General features: G+C 39.3%; 1 protein-coding gene across 1 annotated transcript in view; it reads left to right on the forward strand.

The window, feature by feature from the left end:
• LOC111383866 overlaps positions 1–5107 on the forward strand; it is a 13227-nt gene extending 8120 nt beyond the window's left edge. Inside the window, exons 14-23 of the mRNA XM_023008050.1 lie at positions 614–838; positions 917–1107; positions 1653–1820; positions 1897–2002; positions 2889–3026; positions 3535–3696; positions 3781–3981; positions 4176–4370; positions 4448–4519; positions 4647–5107. Of these exons, the coding sequence (XP_022863818.1) occupies positions 614–838; positions 917–1107; positions 1653–1820; positions 1897–2002; positions 2889–3026; positions 3535–3696; positions 3781–3981; positions 4176–4370; positions 4448–4519; positions 4647–4799 (1611 nt within the window). The 3' untranslated portion in view covers positions 4800–5107. The remainder of the gene's footprint in view (positions 1–613; positions 839–916; positions 1108–1652; positions 1821–1896; positions 2003–2888; positions 3027–3534; positions 3697–3780; positions 3982–4175; positions 4371–4447; positions 4520–4646) is intronic.
• Positions 5108–14621: the final 9514 nt, after the last annotated feature.

Here is a 14621-nt window from a genome sequence, read left to right on the forward strand (position 1 = left end):
GAAAAAAAAAAAGCTCATCAGTATTAATAAACAAATGAAGTTAGAATATAGTACCTTTCTTATGGAATGATGTATACCTACCTCCCTACCAGATATGGACTATATCACAATAGACGAATTATACAGGTTTTCCAATTTATGAAAAAAGTTTTTCTCTGTCTCTCTTAGCATCTATGAAATATCTGTCCGGTGTCTCTTTTAGATATGTATTATCCTTATGAAAATTAAGAAAATAATTATCAGCCAGAAAGTTTAAGTTAATCTGATCTCTCGGTGAGGTTTTAGTTATTTTACCTACGTAAGGTGATGCATGTTTTACGAATTTCACCCTCTCCAAGCACGGCACAAGGTACTGAACCTGAACTGTAATTTGTTGCTGGATATAATATATTTTAAAAATAACCAGAGCATAATGGTCTAATCTTTTTGTTTTTGTCTAGTCTTCTATAGGATACCCTAATCACACATCTTCTTGTTCTTGTTCTACTTTTTTTTTTTTTTTAGTTGGCACTTATCAGTTGTCATCACCCTATATACCTAGTTTCTGGTGATTGCACTTTCAGGCTTTGTTATTATGTTTAAAACTGTTACAATTTTATGCATCACTGACCAGGTTCGTATTTTGGGAGAAGTTTCTGATCAAATTGAGCAGATATTTAGTTTGGTTTTTGAGAATTACAAGTCACTGGATGAGTCATCATCATCTGGTATTGTCGACGTGTTCAGACCTGCTATAGGACTGCCGGCTCCTGCTCTTACACCTGCTTTGAAACTTTACAAGCTTCTGAATGACATACTTTCTTCTGAGGCGCAATTGAAATTATGCAGATATTTTCAAGTGAGCAAGCTTCTTTAGCTCAACTTTAAGCCCCTTTTAGACTTCTTTCTACTGTTTAATGGGCTAACTTTTATGCAGAATGCTGCAAAGAAGAGGTCCAGGATGCATTTGGCAGAAACAGATGATTTGGTCTCCAGCAATAACGATAACATATTGATGGATCCGGTGGTTCTTTCCACTGCTTACAAGAAAATGAAATTGCTTTGTATAAACATTAAAAATGAGATCTTGACTGACATTGAAATCCATGAACGACATATTCTCCCTAGGTAATTTGTTTCCTTTGGTAAACATGTTTGTGATCATGCGCTATTTATAGACAATCAGAATTAGGGACCAAAAGTTATTGACAATGGGTCTTTGCAAAACAAATCATTTTTTCCTTTCCCTTGCAATTCCACTGTCTTCATATACATGTTAATCTCAACTCATAGAGGGTTTGGATTTAACCTGCACATATTTCTACATTGCTTATGTTTACTGACAGCAGCAGGAAAACACGCTGTAATTTTATTTTGCTCTAACTAACAGCCAGTTTTGTTACACCAAATGCTGAGTTTGTGGATTGGATATGACTATATGCTTTGGCGTGTCTCTGTAGATCAGCGGATACGCAGATAAATGAAAGAAAAAAGGCAAATCTTAGATATATCAGTAGGCTTTTGATTTTTACAAGGAGTTTTAGTCATAGAGTATTATTTGTGTTCGTCAATTCTTATTCTGCATTCATTATGCAACAATGTTCCAAATCTTGTCTTTTAATCATTAACTATCAATTCTTAATAATGATTTGTGTTCTGTGGCTTTTGTGTAGTTTCATAGACCTTCCCAACCTATCTTCTTCCATATATAGTACGGAGCTCCATAATAGATTGCGGTCATTTCTTGTTTCATGCCCTCCAGCTGGACCATCACGTCCTGTTGTGGAACTTGTTATAGCTACTGCTGATTTTCAAAGGGATCTTGCTTTGTGGAATATCAGGTGTGAAATTGGTTGTTTTATTTACTTCTTGTACTCACCCTTGTTTATATTTTACTTACATGACGGATTTTTGCAGTCCGGTCAAAGGTGGAGTTGATGCAAAGGAGTTGTTTCACTTATATATAATTGTCTGGATCCAGGAGAAGCGTCTTTCAATGCTTGAATCGTGCAAGCTTGATAAGGTAGGTACCAGAGAGTAGTTGAGCAGTGTATATTTCACTAATCATAGACGAGTTATATATATTGATGGGCTGATGAACTATACCCTGGTTACTTCAATTTAATCAACCTGTAACGTAACAGAAATGCCATTATGGTTGAATGTTGGCATGTCCCTTTTCCCCCCCTCATAGATGACCAACTTGCACATATGTTATTGCTTCACTGCAAAAATTAATGTCATGCTTTTTTCTTTTGTAAGATAAAGTAAATTTTATTCTGGACATCATCTTCCCTCATCGACACCGTTTTCCTCTTTCATGTGCCCTATGCTCATGCAAACAGAGTGGATAGATATTTGAATTAACATTCTGCTCTAAGAAATAGTACATTAATAGATAGATAAAGGGCCATTCTCTGTTATGTAATATAAATTTTTATACAGGGATCAAATAAAACCAATTCTCACCGATCCAATATAACCACTAATTCATGACTTTAATTGTTATAAATCACAGTTGTAGAATCTCTGCATTTTATTCCTACATTTCTTTCTCCAAGTTTGTGGAGAGAATCTATCCATGGTTTAAATGCCTAGAACTCTATAAGCTAAATAGTATATGTAACATACCCTTGGATTCTGTGTACCTACAGCTCATTTTTTTACTTGGAGTTGCTTTACATAATGGCTAAATTTTATACATACTCTCAATTTCTTTTTTCTGTGGAATAAGAGGATATTGGTACACCTACTATTGAAATGAGTGAAACTTGTAGCTATATTTTTATGCGTAGGGTCACTTTTGTTTCTTCTATAAATAAGAGGGAACTACACATTAAGGAATCAATATTGAAATAAGTTTTAGACTCCGTTGCTTTTAATTTTCACTAGACTTGATGTAACGCCAGGCAAAGTGGTCCAGCTTCCACACCCCACACTCCACAACTCCTTTCATTGATGACATCTATGATCGGCTGAAGCAGACACTCAAGGAATATGATGTCATTATCAGCCGGTGGCCAGAATATACTTTCGCATTGGAAAGTGTAAGTGCGGTTTTTACCATTCTTCATTTTTCTTTCATTTCTCTCTCTTTTTTCTAGTGCAAAGAATAATGTACTTTGCCTAATGTATTTTAGTGATGGAAGTATTTTTGGCTTGACTAAGCAGCATGAATAACATGAATTTTGATTTTGTTCTTATTCCTAAAATTTAAGGTAGATATATGTAAAGTTACTTATCGCCCTTGCTAAATTCTTTCAATTCTCAGAAATGCTGTTACGGTTAACTGCACTTTTACGATCATCTGATCTTTGTTCTAGCAATACTTTCAAGTGTGCGGATTAACTTCTCTGCATTACAGTTCTTGTGCATTCTCTCTCGTTCGAACTTCTTATATGCATTTCATTGTTTATCTTTCGAAAGGCACTTCTACGGTCATCTGATCTTTGTTCTAGCAATACTTTCATGTGTGAGGATTAACTTCTCTGCATTACAGTTCTTGTGCATTCGCTTTTCGTCCTTATATGCATTTCAATGTTTATCTTTCGAAAGGCCATAGCAGATGTTGAGAAGGCGGTAGTTGAAAGCTTGGAGAAGCAGTTTGCTGAAGTTTTATCTCCACTAAAAGAAAGCACAATGCCCATGAAATTAGGTCTGAAATACGTCCAGAAATTTACGAAGGGTAATTCGACTCCTTATGTCACCCCCAATGAGGTACTATGAGTTTGTCTTTTTGCAATATAGTGGTTTACTCTCATTTCCCCGAGCAAACAATTATCGGATTTATTTATTTTTCAGTTGGGAATCCTCTTGAACTCCATGAAAAGGATGCTTGATGTTCTGCTGCCCCCTATAGAAGAACAATTGAAGTTGTGGGGATCTTGCATCCCTGAAAGTGGGAATGTGGTCCCGGGAGAGTCTCTCAGTGAAGTAACAGTGATGATTAGAACCAAATTCAGAGCTTATTTGCAAGCAGTCATGGATAAACTTGTGGAAAATGTAGGTAATCTATGCGGGAATAAGTGTATTGTTGCACTTCATTTAAGTAGTTTTATAAGTATTGCAAAATGTGACAAAATGATATTAGAATGAACTGTAGCTATATTCATTTAATTGATTCAAATAACTACAAGTTCTCATACTTTTGGTGGTGCTAAGGCTTCATTGTTTTCTACCTTTTTCTCTGTATGTAGACAAGACTGCAACGTGCTACAAACTTGAAGAAGATAATCCAAGATGCAAAGGAAAATGTAATAGAGTCCAATTTACAGCACAGGATGCAGCCTTTGAAGGATTTGCTGGCCGATACTATTAATCAACTACACACTATACTTGAAACTCAAGTGTTTGTAATAATGTGCCGAGGTTTCTGGGATCGCATGGGTCAGGTATACAGCTATTCAAGAGTATTCACAATTATTTTTCATTGATAAAACATTTTATATGAACTCCTGCCTTAATTCAGGACGTGTTAAGGTTTCTGGAGGATAGGAAGGAAAACAGATCCTGGTATAAAGCATCACGAGTGGCAGTAACTGTAAGTTACACGGACAATTTCCAGAAATTTCCCAAAGCTCTCATTTAATGGGAGATTTTTCTCTTCCTCTTTTATAAATTTGTCAAGTTATCGATATTTTCCATGTCGGTATTTACTCCTTTTTCAGGTCTTGGATGATGCATTTGTCTCACAAATGCAACAGTTGCTTGGCAACGCACTTCAGGAGAAGGACCTGGAACCACCGCGATCTATCCTAGAAGTGCGATCGATGCTCTGTAAGGATGCCGTGAACCACAAGGAAAATGACTATTATTATTAAATCGCAACTAACTGTACATACAGATGTGACTCAACATGGATATGCTGTGATGAGGTTATGCCAATCCATGGATGGGTGAAAAAGAAGCCTGAGAGAGGAGGGTTTTGCTCATTTTTTGCGGTAGAGCAATTTGGGAGCTGCAGAAAGACCAATGCTCATGGTCTCTATAGTTCTGTCCATCTTGTATTTAAGCACCATGCAATTCTGATAGAAAATGCAATAATATAAAGTCACTGCTCTCGTAGGTAATCTTGATTCTCAAACATACATTTCTTTCGCATCGAGTTTTTGCTTTTTTTCTGGTTCAATTAATATTTACAAGATGCACGTAAAGGTTTAGCCTCATTTTTAGGAATTATCTGAATTATATTTAGTAAAAAAAAGACGCTGACAGTGAAATATCACAAGAAATAATTGAAGTGATTCAGAAATTTCTTAGTCCTTAGGATTTGTACGTTAAACAGAGGCAGGCAAGGTCCACTAGCAAATGTTTTTGTTCTCTATTTTCATAAAAGAGTTACATTTGTAATCATGAATTGGCTGTAATGATAGTACACGTTCCCATGAAGAAGAGACTTAAATCATAGCAATCATCTGCAAAAAATAGTGACGATGAGAGATTTAAGAATAACAAATAGTGCAGAAAAAGTGAAGAATTACCCCAATCACTTCAAGAACATTTCGAAGTCACTCGAATTTCACTAAGTGTGTCGACCATGCAGAGTGACCTCTATTAGTTAGGAGAACTCAGTGGAACACATAATTCGTGTTCCAACAAAAACTTTAACGGCCGATGAACCAACCAAAAAGTTTGACAATATATCGCAGATCAAGATGTTACAGTTGGGAGAAATTTCACGAAACAACGTATACCAAAAATTAAAGAATATCCTTATCAGAGAACCCAAAACTATTCAATGGTTTGCACTCCCATGTCTCTCTCCTCAATCAAAAACGAAAATCATATGTTTTTTTTTTCTCCGTCTCTCTTACCTCTACATTCTCATGTTTACCCAAACAAATAAATAATAATAATAAAATTCTGCCACTACACATGAAGCACCATATAGAGGGGGGAAAAAGTTTAGTCAAAGCCCAATCAACACCTAATTTTCATAAAGCCCATTGCGAAGAACAACAAGAAGCCTTAAATTTTGAAATAAGTGAAAATTACACTCAACCAAATTTTTTAAGATTCAATTTCAAAAGTCATATATGAAGTTTATTTAGACAAAAATTAGATATTAATTCAAAACTTTAATATTAATAATATCACCAAATTTCGTACCAAATCCTAATTACTTTTCTCCCCCTCCTTTCTCTTTTTATATCTCTCATATGGATGACAATCAGGCTACTCGGCTCGGGCTGCCCGTGGCTCGGTCCTAAAAAAGCCCCAGCCGGTAGGACAAGGCTCGATCAAACCTTAATTTTTTGGCAGAGCTTGTACTCACCTCGGCTCGGGCCCCAAAAAGCTCGAGCCCTGAAAATTTTGGCTCGTTGAGACTCTAATCTCTCCATAACCATCTCTCTCTCTCACTCACACACGCAACTTCGAGCTTTCGAAATCCCTGTTCCCACCCGTTGTTGTCATTGTCGGGTAAGTAGCGAAGTCGTGGCAACGTCATCATCCCAATTCTCTCTTTCCTTTTTCTCGTGGTAGCGTCGCAATTCTTCTGGGCACTGCTGCAAACTCACGGCATCGTTGATCTTTTACAAGGTGTGCATCGGAGATTGAGAAAACTCTTCGAATCAGTATAAAGATCCTGTGGGGCCCAAAAACCTGTGGATGATGGTGTAGGATCTGAGGGAATAAATACCAAATTACATGAACTAAACTTTGGTTATTCATACATTTACTTCTTGTTTTATATTCTATAATTAATAGAAGTCTGGAATATGATCAGGATCGAACGATGCTACTATAGATAAATATCACCTTGTATGTATATTTTTATTCCCATTTTACTTTGGTAATGTCATGATTAACTTATTTAGCAGCATCCGTTTGCTGGTTTAAGTTCCTTTTTATTAGTTCAGAATGTTGGCCTAACCTTTACCCTAGTTCTCTTTAAAACTGGGGCTATATGAATACCTTTTTTGTCCCTTTCATTTTGTTACCGTTGGATCTATTGGAAGGTCACAACGTGCCATGTTAATTTGCATGATGAAGAGAAATTATACAGTGCTTGATTGATTCGAAGTCGCGTAGGCGTTACGGTTCTTCTGGGTGCTGTTGTGACATCATGGCAACCCTAGTTGCTACGATGTTTTGACAACCTTGGTTGCTTCGATTAAATCCAACATCAAAGACAGTAGGGTTCAGATGGTGCGGTGTTGTTAGGGTGGTTTTGTGATTCCTATAGTGTGTGGTGATGTTGGTGGTCATGGTGGTGGTGGTGGTGGTCGTTACGATGGTGCAGTGGTCGTGAGTTAGGACAGGATGGGTGGGGTAAAGGTGTTTGTACTCAATTAATTTATTGATTGTGACCAATAAATTAGTTAATTTCGTGGTCAATAAATAATGTTACTTAAAAAAATATGATTGTAATCGGGAAATAACTCGTGAACAGTTAAATTGATATATTTGTGACCGTCAAACAAGTTGTGACTTATAAAATTTGTGATTTGTAAATAATTAATAAATTGTGACCTATAATTTTTTTTTTATGATTGCGAAATAATGTGTGACCTATAAATTTTTTGATTTGTGACCGAGAAACGACTTGCAACCTATAAATTTTTCTATTTGTGATCGAGAAAAAAGTTGTGACCTATAAAATTTTGAATTTGTGATAGAGAAATAATTTGTGACTAAATTGTATAAAATTGTGACCATTAACATTTAATTAATAAAATAAATTTTTAATTAATTATTTCAAAATAAAATTTAATTAATATTTAATTTTTGAAATTTTAAACTTTGTTTCTTAATTTTAAGATAGATCATACTTAGTGCTTATTTGGTAGAGATTTTATTAATTGATTTTTTGACCGTTAGAGATAAAGTAGTTCCTACCTGTGAGAGAAGAATTCAAAAATGACGGTTGAAATAATGAAATAACGGTTAAAAAATTGCTTTTAATTGGATTTTAAGCTGTACCAAACATGTTCTTAATCTTTTAGTTATGAATTTTCCCTTGAAATCATCCAACAAATCAACAAGCTCAAACCAACAAAGAAGCAAGCCTAACTGAGTGAAGCCCAATCCAGAAAAAAATGTTAACATCTCCACCCAATCATCAAATAAACCAACAAGTCCATAACCCAACAACAATAAGTTATAGATCGCAGGCCAAGTGAAATAACAGCCCAATAAACCAACAAATCCACAGCAATATTAAATAAAGGGCAAATTACGAAAATACCATCTTTTTTTTTTCTTTAAATGAAGATTTTCGTACTTCAGTAAGATTTGTTGATAATTCTTCAATAAATGTTATGGGAAAGGGTGATGTTCAAACTACGACTAAAGAAAACATTGAAACCATCTCAAATGTCTTCTATATTCTTGACCTTGAGAGTAATTTGTTGAGTGTGGGACAATTGCAAGAGAAGGGATGTGTTGCTACAATCAAATGAGGAGCATATGAAATCTATGATCCTAAAACGCGTTTAATTGCTCATGTGAAGATGATATCAAATAGATTGTTCTAGCTGTGAATCAAGGATTCCACACTTTGTCTTTTGACAAAGACGAATGATCCAACATGGCTTTGGCATTATCTCTATACCCATCTGAACTTCAATGGATTGAAAACTCTTTAGAAGAATATGGTGATTGGTCTACCTTAGATTATGTTAGGAAACTAAACCAAACAAACAACTATACACGGTCCACAAAAATGAAGAACTGATATTGATCTCGAATTAAGTGACACAACGGAAAATGAGCTTCCAAATCTATGAACTCTGATTTATTGAATGACTCCAAAGTAAAATTGGGAAAGCTCCAAGGCGTTCGAGAGGCCTGGACTCTCCCAATGACATCAACAAAAAGAACGTGAATACCCATCAACCCCGCTTCCCCAATACATTTATTCCCCCCTTTTTACAACTGACTCTTTCCCAAAATACCCCTATACTAACTAATTGGACTGAATTGGTTGCTGCTTCTTTGGTCTCGTGCTCTTTCCCTGTCTCGCATAAGTGAGCTGTATCGGGGGTCTATCATTTCTCCCCCTCCCGAAATCTACCTTGTCCTCAAGGTGGAAATCTGAGAATTGCTGCCGAATCATCTCTACCGGTTCCCAAGTCGCTTTAAAAGCCGGTAAGTTTCTCCATTTGATCAAGATTTCCTGTTCTGTGCCAGAATCCCTAGGTCTGACTTGCAGCACAGATTTTGGTTCCATTGGCAACTGACCTCCTGCAATAAATTGTGGCGGGAGCTAGGAAGTAGGTTGAGCAGCCCCAATTGCCCTACGGAGTTGTGACACATGAAACACAGGGTGTATCGCAGCCTCAGGTGGAAGCTTCAATTTATAAGCCACCTGTCCAACCCGTGCCACCACTTCAAACGGTCCAAAATACCGTGGGAACAACTTTTCAACCTGACGGTGGACCACAGATTTCTGTGTGTAGGGACGAAGCTTGAGGTACTCCAACTCTCCTACTTCAAACTGAACATCTCGGCACTGCCCATCCACTCTTTGTTTCATCACGTGCTGAGCCTGTGTGAGCCGCAATTTCAGCTCTTGAAGTACCTCATCTCTGACCAATAATGACTGCTCCACTGAAGACAGAATTGTAGCCCCTCTTTCGAATGGTAGTACTGGGGGTGGGGCACGCCCGTACACAATCTAAAAAGGGATGTGTTTAATTACTGTGTGAAATGAAATTTTATACCAGTATTCGGCCAACGGCAACCACTGGCTCCAAGTATGAGGTCGACTGTGGGAAAAGCACCGCAAATAAGTCTCTAAGCAGCGGCTTACAACTTCAGTTTGCCCATCCGTCTGTGGGTGATAGGCCGTACCGTGTTTCAGTTTTGTTCCTTGGGCTTTGAAAAGTACAGTCCAGAACTTACTCATAAAAACACGGTCTCGATCAAACACAATGGATTTCGGTACCCCATGCAAGCGGACCACTTCTCTGATAAATATATCCGCTACCCCTTGCACTGTGAATGGATGTTTTAACCCAATAAAGTGCCCATATTTACTCAAACAGTCCACAACCACCAATATTGTGTCCATCCCACCTGATCTTGGCAACCCTTCTATGAAATCCAAGGAAATATCAGCCCAAATGAAATCTGGAATGGGTAATGGCTGTAACAATCCACTAAGTGATAAGGCCTCATACTTGTTTTGCCGGTAGGTGGCACAATGTGCCACAAAATCCTGTACATCCTTCTTCATTCCCAGCCAGTACACCTCTCTAGCCAATCTTTTGTAAGTCTTCAAGACTCCCGAATGCCCCCCACCTTTGTATCGTGACACTCATTCAACATTACTGCCACCCACGGTGAGTGTTTAGGCAAGACCACCCTCCCTTTGTAATACAGGATACCATCATCTAGTGTGTACCCCGGCTTAACCAACTGATCAGACTGTATTCCAGTGATTACTCCACCTAATTTGATATCTATCATTACTTCCTTCTTCACTTCTTCAAGGTGTAAAACTCGAGGGATTGATAGAGTTAAAAAATTCAGGGATGGCTCAACTCGGGAGAGGGCGTCTGCCGCTCTATGCTCCAGGCCCGGGTGATACTAAATCTCAAAATTGTACCCCATTAGTTTGGACATCCACTTCTAGTGTTCATCGCTCACTATGTGCTGTTCAAGAAGATACTTTAAACTCCTCTAATCAGTCCTTACCACAAATCGCCGTCCCATTAGATAGTGTCTCCATTTCTGGATGGCGAACATAATAGCCATCAACTCCCGCTCATACACTAATTTATTTCTAGCATTCTGGGGTAAAACCTGACTGAAGTAAGCAATGGGGTGCTGACTTTGCATCAACACTGCTCCTAACCGATGTCCCGAAGCATCGGTCTCCACTACAAATGCCTTGGAGAAATCGGGTAAAGCAAGTACTGGTGTTTCGCGCGGGTTAATTCGCTAACAATTAAAGAGGATCAGACGATTGTGTAAGGGACGAAACCTCTTGAGACAAAGTCCCAAAAAGGGGTGTTCTTTTTATTGGCGATGAACTTTACAATTGGAAACGGAAAATAACGTGCCTCCAAGGGGCGCAAGCACACGAGTTACAGAAAAGGAAGTGTTTAAGTCTAAAAGCTAAAGGAATGAAAATTACATATTCTCTGTTCGAGAGTTTGGGATTCGGTCCTTGCTTCTAAGTTCTTTCTCCCTTTTATACTTCATAGGCGATTCCTTTGTGATTAACTGCTCTAAGAAAACTGCTTGATCACCTTATAACTACCCACTTTCTTCGTAGTGGCCATTTTGTCATGAAACTGTCCTTTTAACTGCTGCCATTATCTTGCATCGTTCAACCGCTTTCGATTGAATCCCTTGAGTCGTGGAACGTGATAAGGTTACTTTAGCAACTGCCTCAATAACTGCATTTCTTGATAATCATAATGCATTATGTTTGTTGATACCTTAGGCGACTTGAAGATTTGGGCAAGACTCTGGGCGACCGTATGCCACTCTATTCGTTCAGATCCTGAGCGACTTGCAAACTTGGGCGATGGCGTTACCGCACTATTGGGCCCCTTATTTGGGCATCTACCTTGATTCGTTTTATTGGATTTCGTTCTTTGGGCCATCTGATTCGGGGATCTTCCAATTGGGCTTTACTCTCTGGGCTGTTCGATCTGGGCTGAATTTTTATGTGTCAACAATTACCCCCCAATATGGTAGAATTAATAATAATTATTGAATTTGCCATATTCACTTCACGTCTCCAGCAACGTTCGCGATTCCCAAAGAATTTCAATCATTATTTCCTTCTATAATTTGAAAAGGTGCGTCGCTTTGCAAACCCTTATAAACTCCAAACACGCCATTTTACTGCTACCAAATCACGTTTCATATTTCTTGCGGACCCTTCACAATTCACTGTTCATCTTTTGCTTCCTTTTTACGTAACTCTGAAAAGTTTCGTTCCTTCTTCAATGGTTGCTTCACAATCTCAAGCTAGCGACTCCTTTAGTTTTGATGATTTTCAGAAACTTCTGAGTCGTTCATACATAACCCCAAGTTTTCTCGCGCCCGCCGATGTTGGACGTAATGAGTTTTACTTGGGTCCTTTTTTCAACAATGTGGAGGCAGTTGAACAGGCGGCGGTGGGTCAGCTGTTTCCTTGCACTCATGGCCCTCCTTTTCTGAATTCTTTGCCGTTGGGGCCACTTCGTGAAAGAGGTATTCGCACTTGGCTCAAATCTGACGTAGCTTTTCGTAGGTGGCATGCTCGTCTTGTGGGTCATGGTCCTACTAAGACACTTTTTGATAGCACTAGGATTTCTGATTTGTTGGAAGTCTCTATTCGCCCCCCTACTTTTGATTCAGCGCTCTTTCCAATTGCTTTGAGCTTTTGGTCCTCTGAGTATAATACCTTTATTTTTCCTCTTGACCCCATGTCTATTACGTTAAGGGATGTTGGGGCCCTGGTAAATTTACCACCTTTGGGCGAGACAATTTTCCCAGGCATCTTAGTTTCTGGTGGCGCCCCACAGTTCGGTAAAAACTATACCGATTCTTATTCAAGCCTGCAGACACTCCACAATCATTCGAGTGCTGAGCCTTCTCATGCCGAGCGAGTGGCCTTCCTTTTAGTTTGGCTTTGTAAGTATGTGTTGTGCGTGCCTAGTATAAAGCCCTCTCTGAGTTATCTACTTATAGCGCACGAACTGGCGCGTGGCAGGCCTTTGAACTTATGTTCTTTGTTTTTGGCTGCCCTTTATAGAGGTATGGCTTTTCTTCAGGCTCAATTGAAGAATGGTGCATCTCCTACTGGCAGTGGACCTCTTTGGTTCACTCAGCTGTGGTTGAGATCCTATTTTCCATCGCTTGGTGCTCCGTCCATTTCTCGTCCTTCTGCTAGCTGTTACGGGCTAGCTATGGAGCCTTTAACTCCTGTAAGTATGTCCAGAAGGGACATTTTTTCATTCTTTTATTCTTTAGATTCAATCTCTTCCTTCTTTCCTTTTCCTCCTTTTTTAACTCCGGACTATGTACATCCTCCTTCCACTCTAGATAGCGCGAGCATTTCTCTGCTCATTTGGATCCAGTTCTTAACTGGTAGGGAGCTTTTCCACGATATCTTAACTGGGACCAATGCCAAAGCTGGGGTAGAAATTTACGCCCCCCAATTTTTTGCTCGGCAGCTTGGTTTCGGCCAAACTTGGCCTGTTCCTCTTTGCTATTCGAAGAACTTAAACGACCGTTTTCATACCATTGATAAGGTGGAAGCAGAGGCTATAAATGCTCGCAACCTCCATTTATCAAGCCATTTTTCATTAGCCCCTTTTAATCCTTGTCATGCTACTCACCCTCTTTTCGAACAATTTTGGCTATCGGTGAAGCGCAGATTATTTGCGACTGAGGCCAATCGTGCCTTTCATTCATTAGACCAACCGAGTATTTCTTCTCCTCCTCCTGTTTTGGCCACTCCTTTGTCTATTCGGAACCCCTCTCCTTCTCGTCGTACTAAACAATCCGCTCGTCCATCTTCTTCTCTTCCTGCCAGGCCAACTATGGCCAAGAGTGCTCCAAGCCGCAAACGGCCAGCCTCAGCATCTCCCATTCTGGAGGATGATGTTGATGATGATGATGATGATGTCCCTCTTATCGTTAAGAGGAAGGTAATTAAATTGGTCCATTTACAAGTATGCTCTTCCCCATTTGAAATTTTTCTGTGTACTGATGATCTTTTGGACTTTTCAGAAAAGCTCAGCTTCCCCTTCAAAGGCTTTGGCATTACCAACTCCTGCTCCATCATCCTCTGTTGAGGCTACTTCATCCAAACCGGTTGATGATGGGACCATGCTTAAAGGTATATCTTTAGTCCCAGATTCTTCATCACAACCCATGAATGAGCCACCTTCCTCCCAGGGCGTCGACCCTCCAATCACCGAAGCAGAAGGTGATTCAGTTTTTGATGTCTTACCTTTGCTCATGCCATTGGTTTCTGACTGGTTGCTCTTTGAACTTTGCAGATATTCCCATGAGTCCGCCCGTTGTGGCAACATCTTCTCGTTCGGATAAAGGGAAGTCCTCACGAATGGATGAGTCGTTGGTGGCCAGCTTGGCTGAGGGTGCGCCATCTTCTACGATTGTCGACGAGGTAGTTTTTTTTTTTCTTCTTTGCCCCATTCCTATTTCCAACTTGTTCGTTGTAGCGAATATTTTTAATGTTAGCAATCTTCTTTGCAGGATGCTGACAGGATTGTGCGTTCTATCCAGGATTTGTTCGCTTCCTGGGGGCAGGTCCAAATGCCTCGCCTTGCTCCATCTGATCGTCCTGCTACTCCTTCAGAAGAGGACTTGAAATTCTTGAAGGAATTGGTATTTGAATACGTGTCTTTCATGGACATGGACATTGGAAGGGCTAGTGCTGCCAGACACAAGGATGAACTTGAGCGCTTGAGTGTGAAGTTAGAGCAAGCACTGACGCTTCCGTCGCTCAATCTTTCTGCCGACTTTAAAGCGACGTTGAAGGTCATTCACTCTGAGGTCCTTACTATGCTGGCCAAGAATGCTGAACTAAACGCCAAGCGTACTCAATATCTTCGAGCCGTAGCTGAGAAAGAGTCTCTGCGCTTGGAAATCAACAAGGCTAAGGACGAGTTAAAAGAAATCTCTTCCGAAGTCATGATTGAAGACTCCTTGATGGTTAACTTGGCTGCTCA

Source organism: Olea europaea, unplaced genomic scaffold (genome assembly GCF_002742605.1).
Source record: "Olea europaea var. sylvestris unplaced genomic scaffold, O_europaea_v1 scaffold2779, whole genome shotgun sequence".
Taxonomy (NCBI): Eukaryota; Viridiplantae; Streptophyta; class Magnoliopsida; order Lamiales; family Oleaceae; genus Olea; species Olea europaea.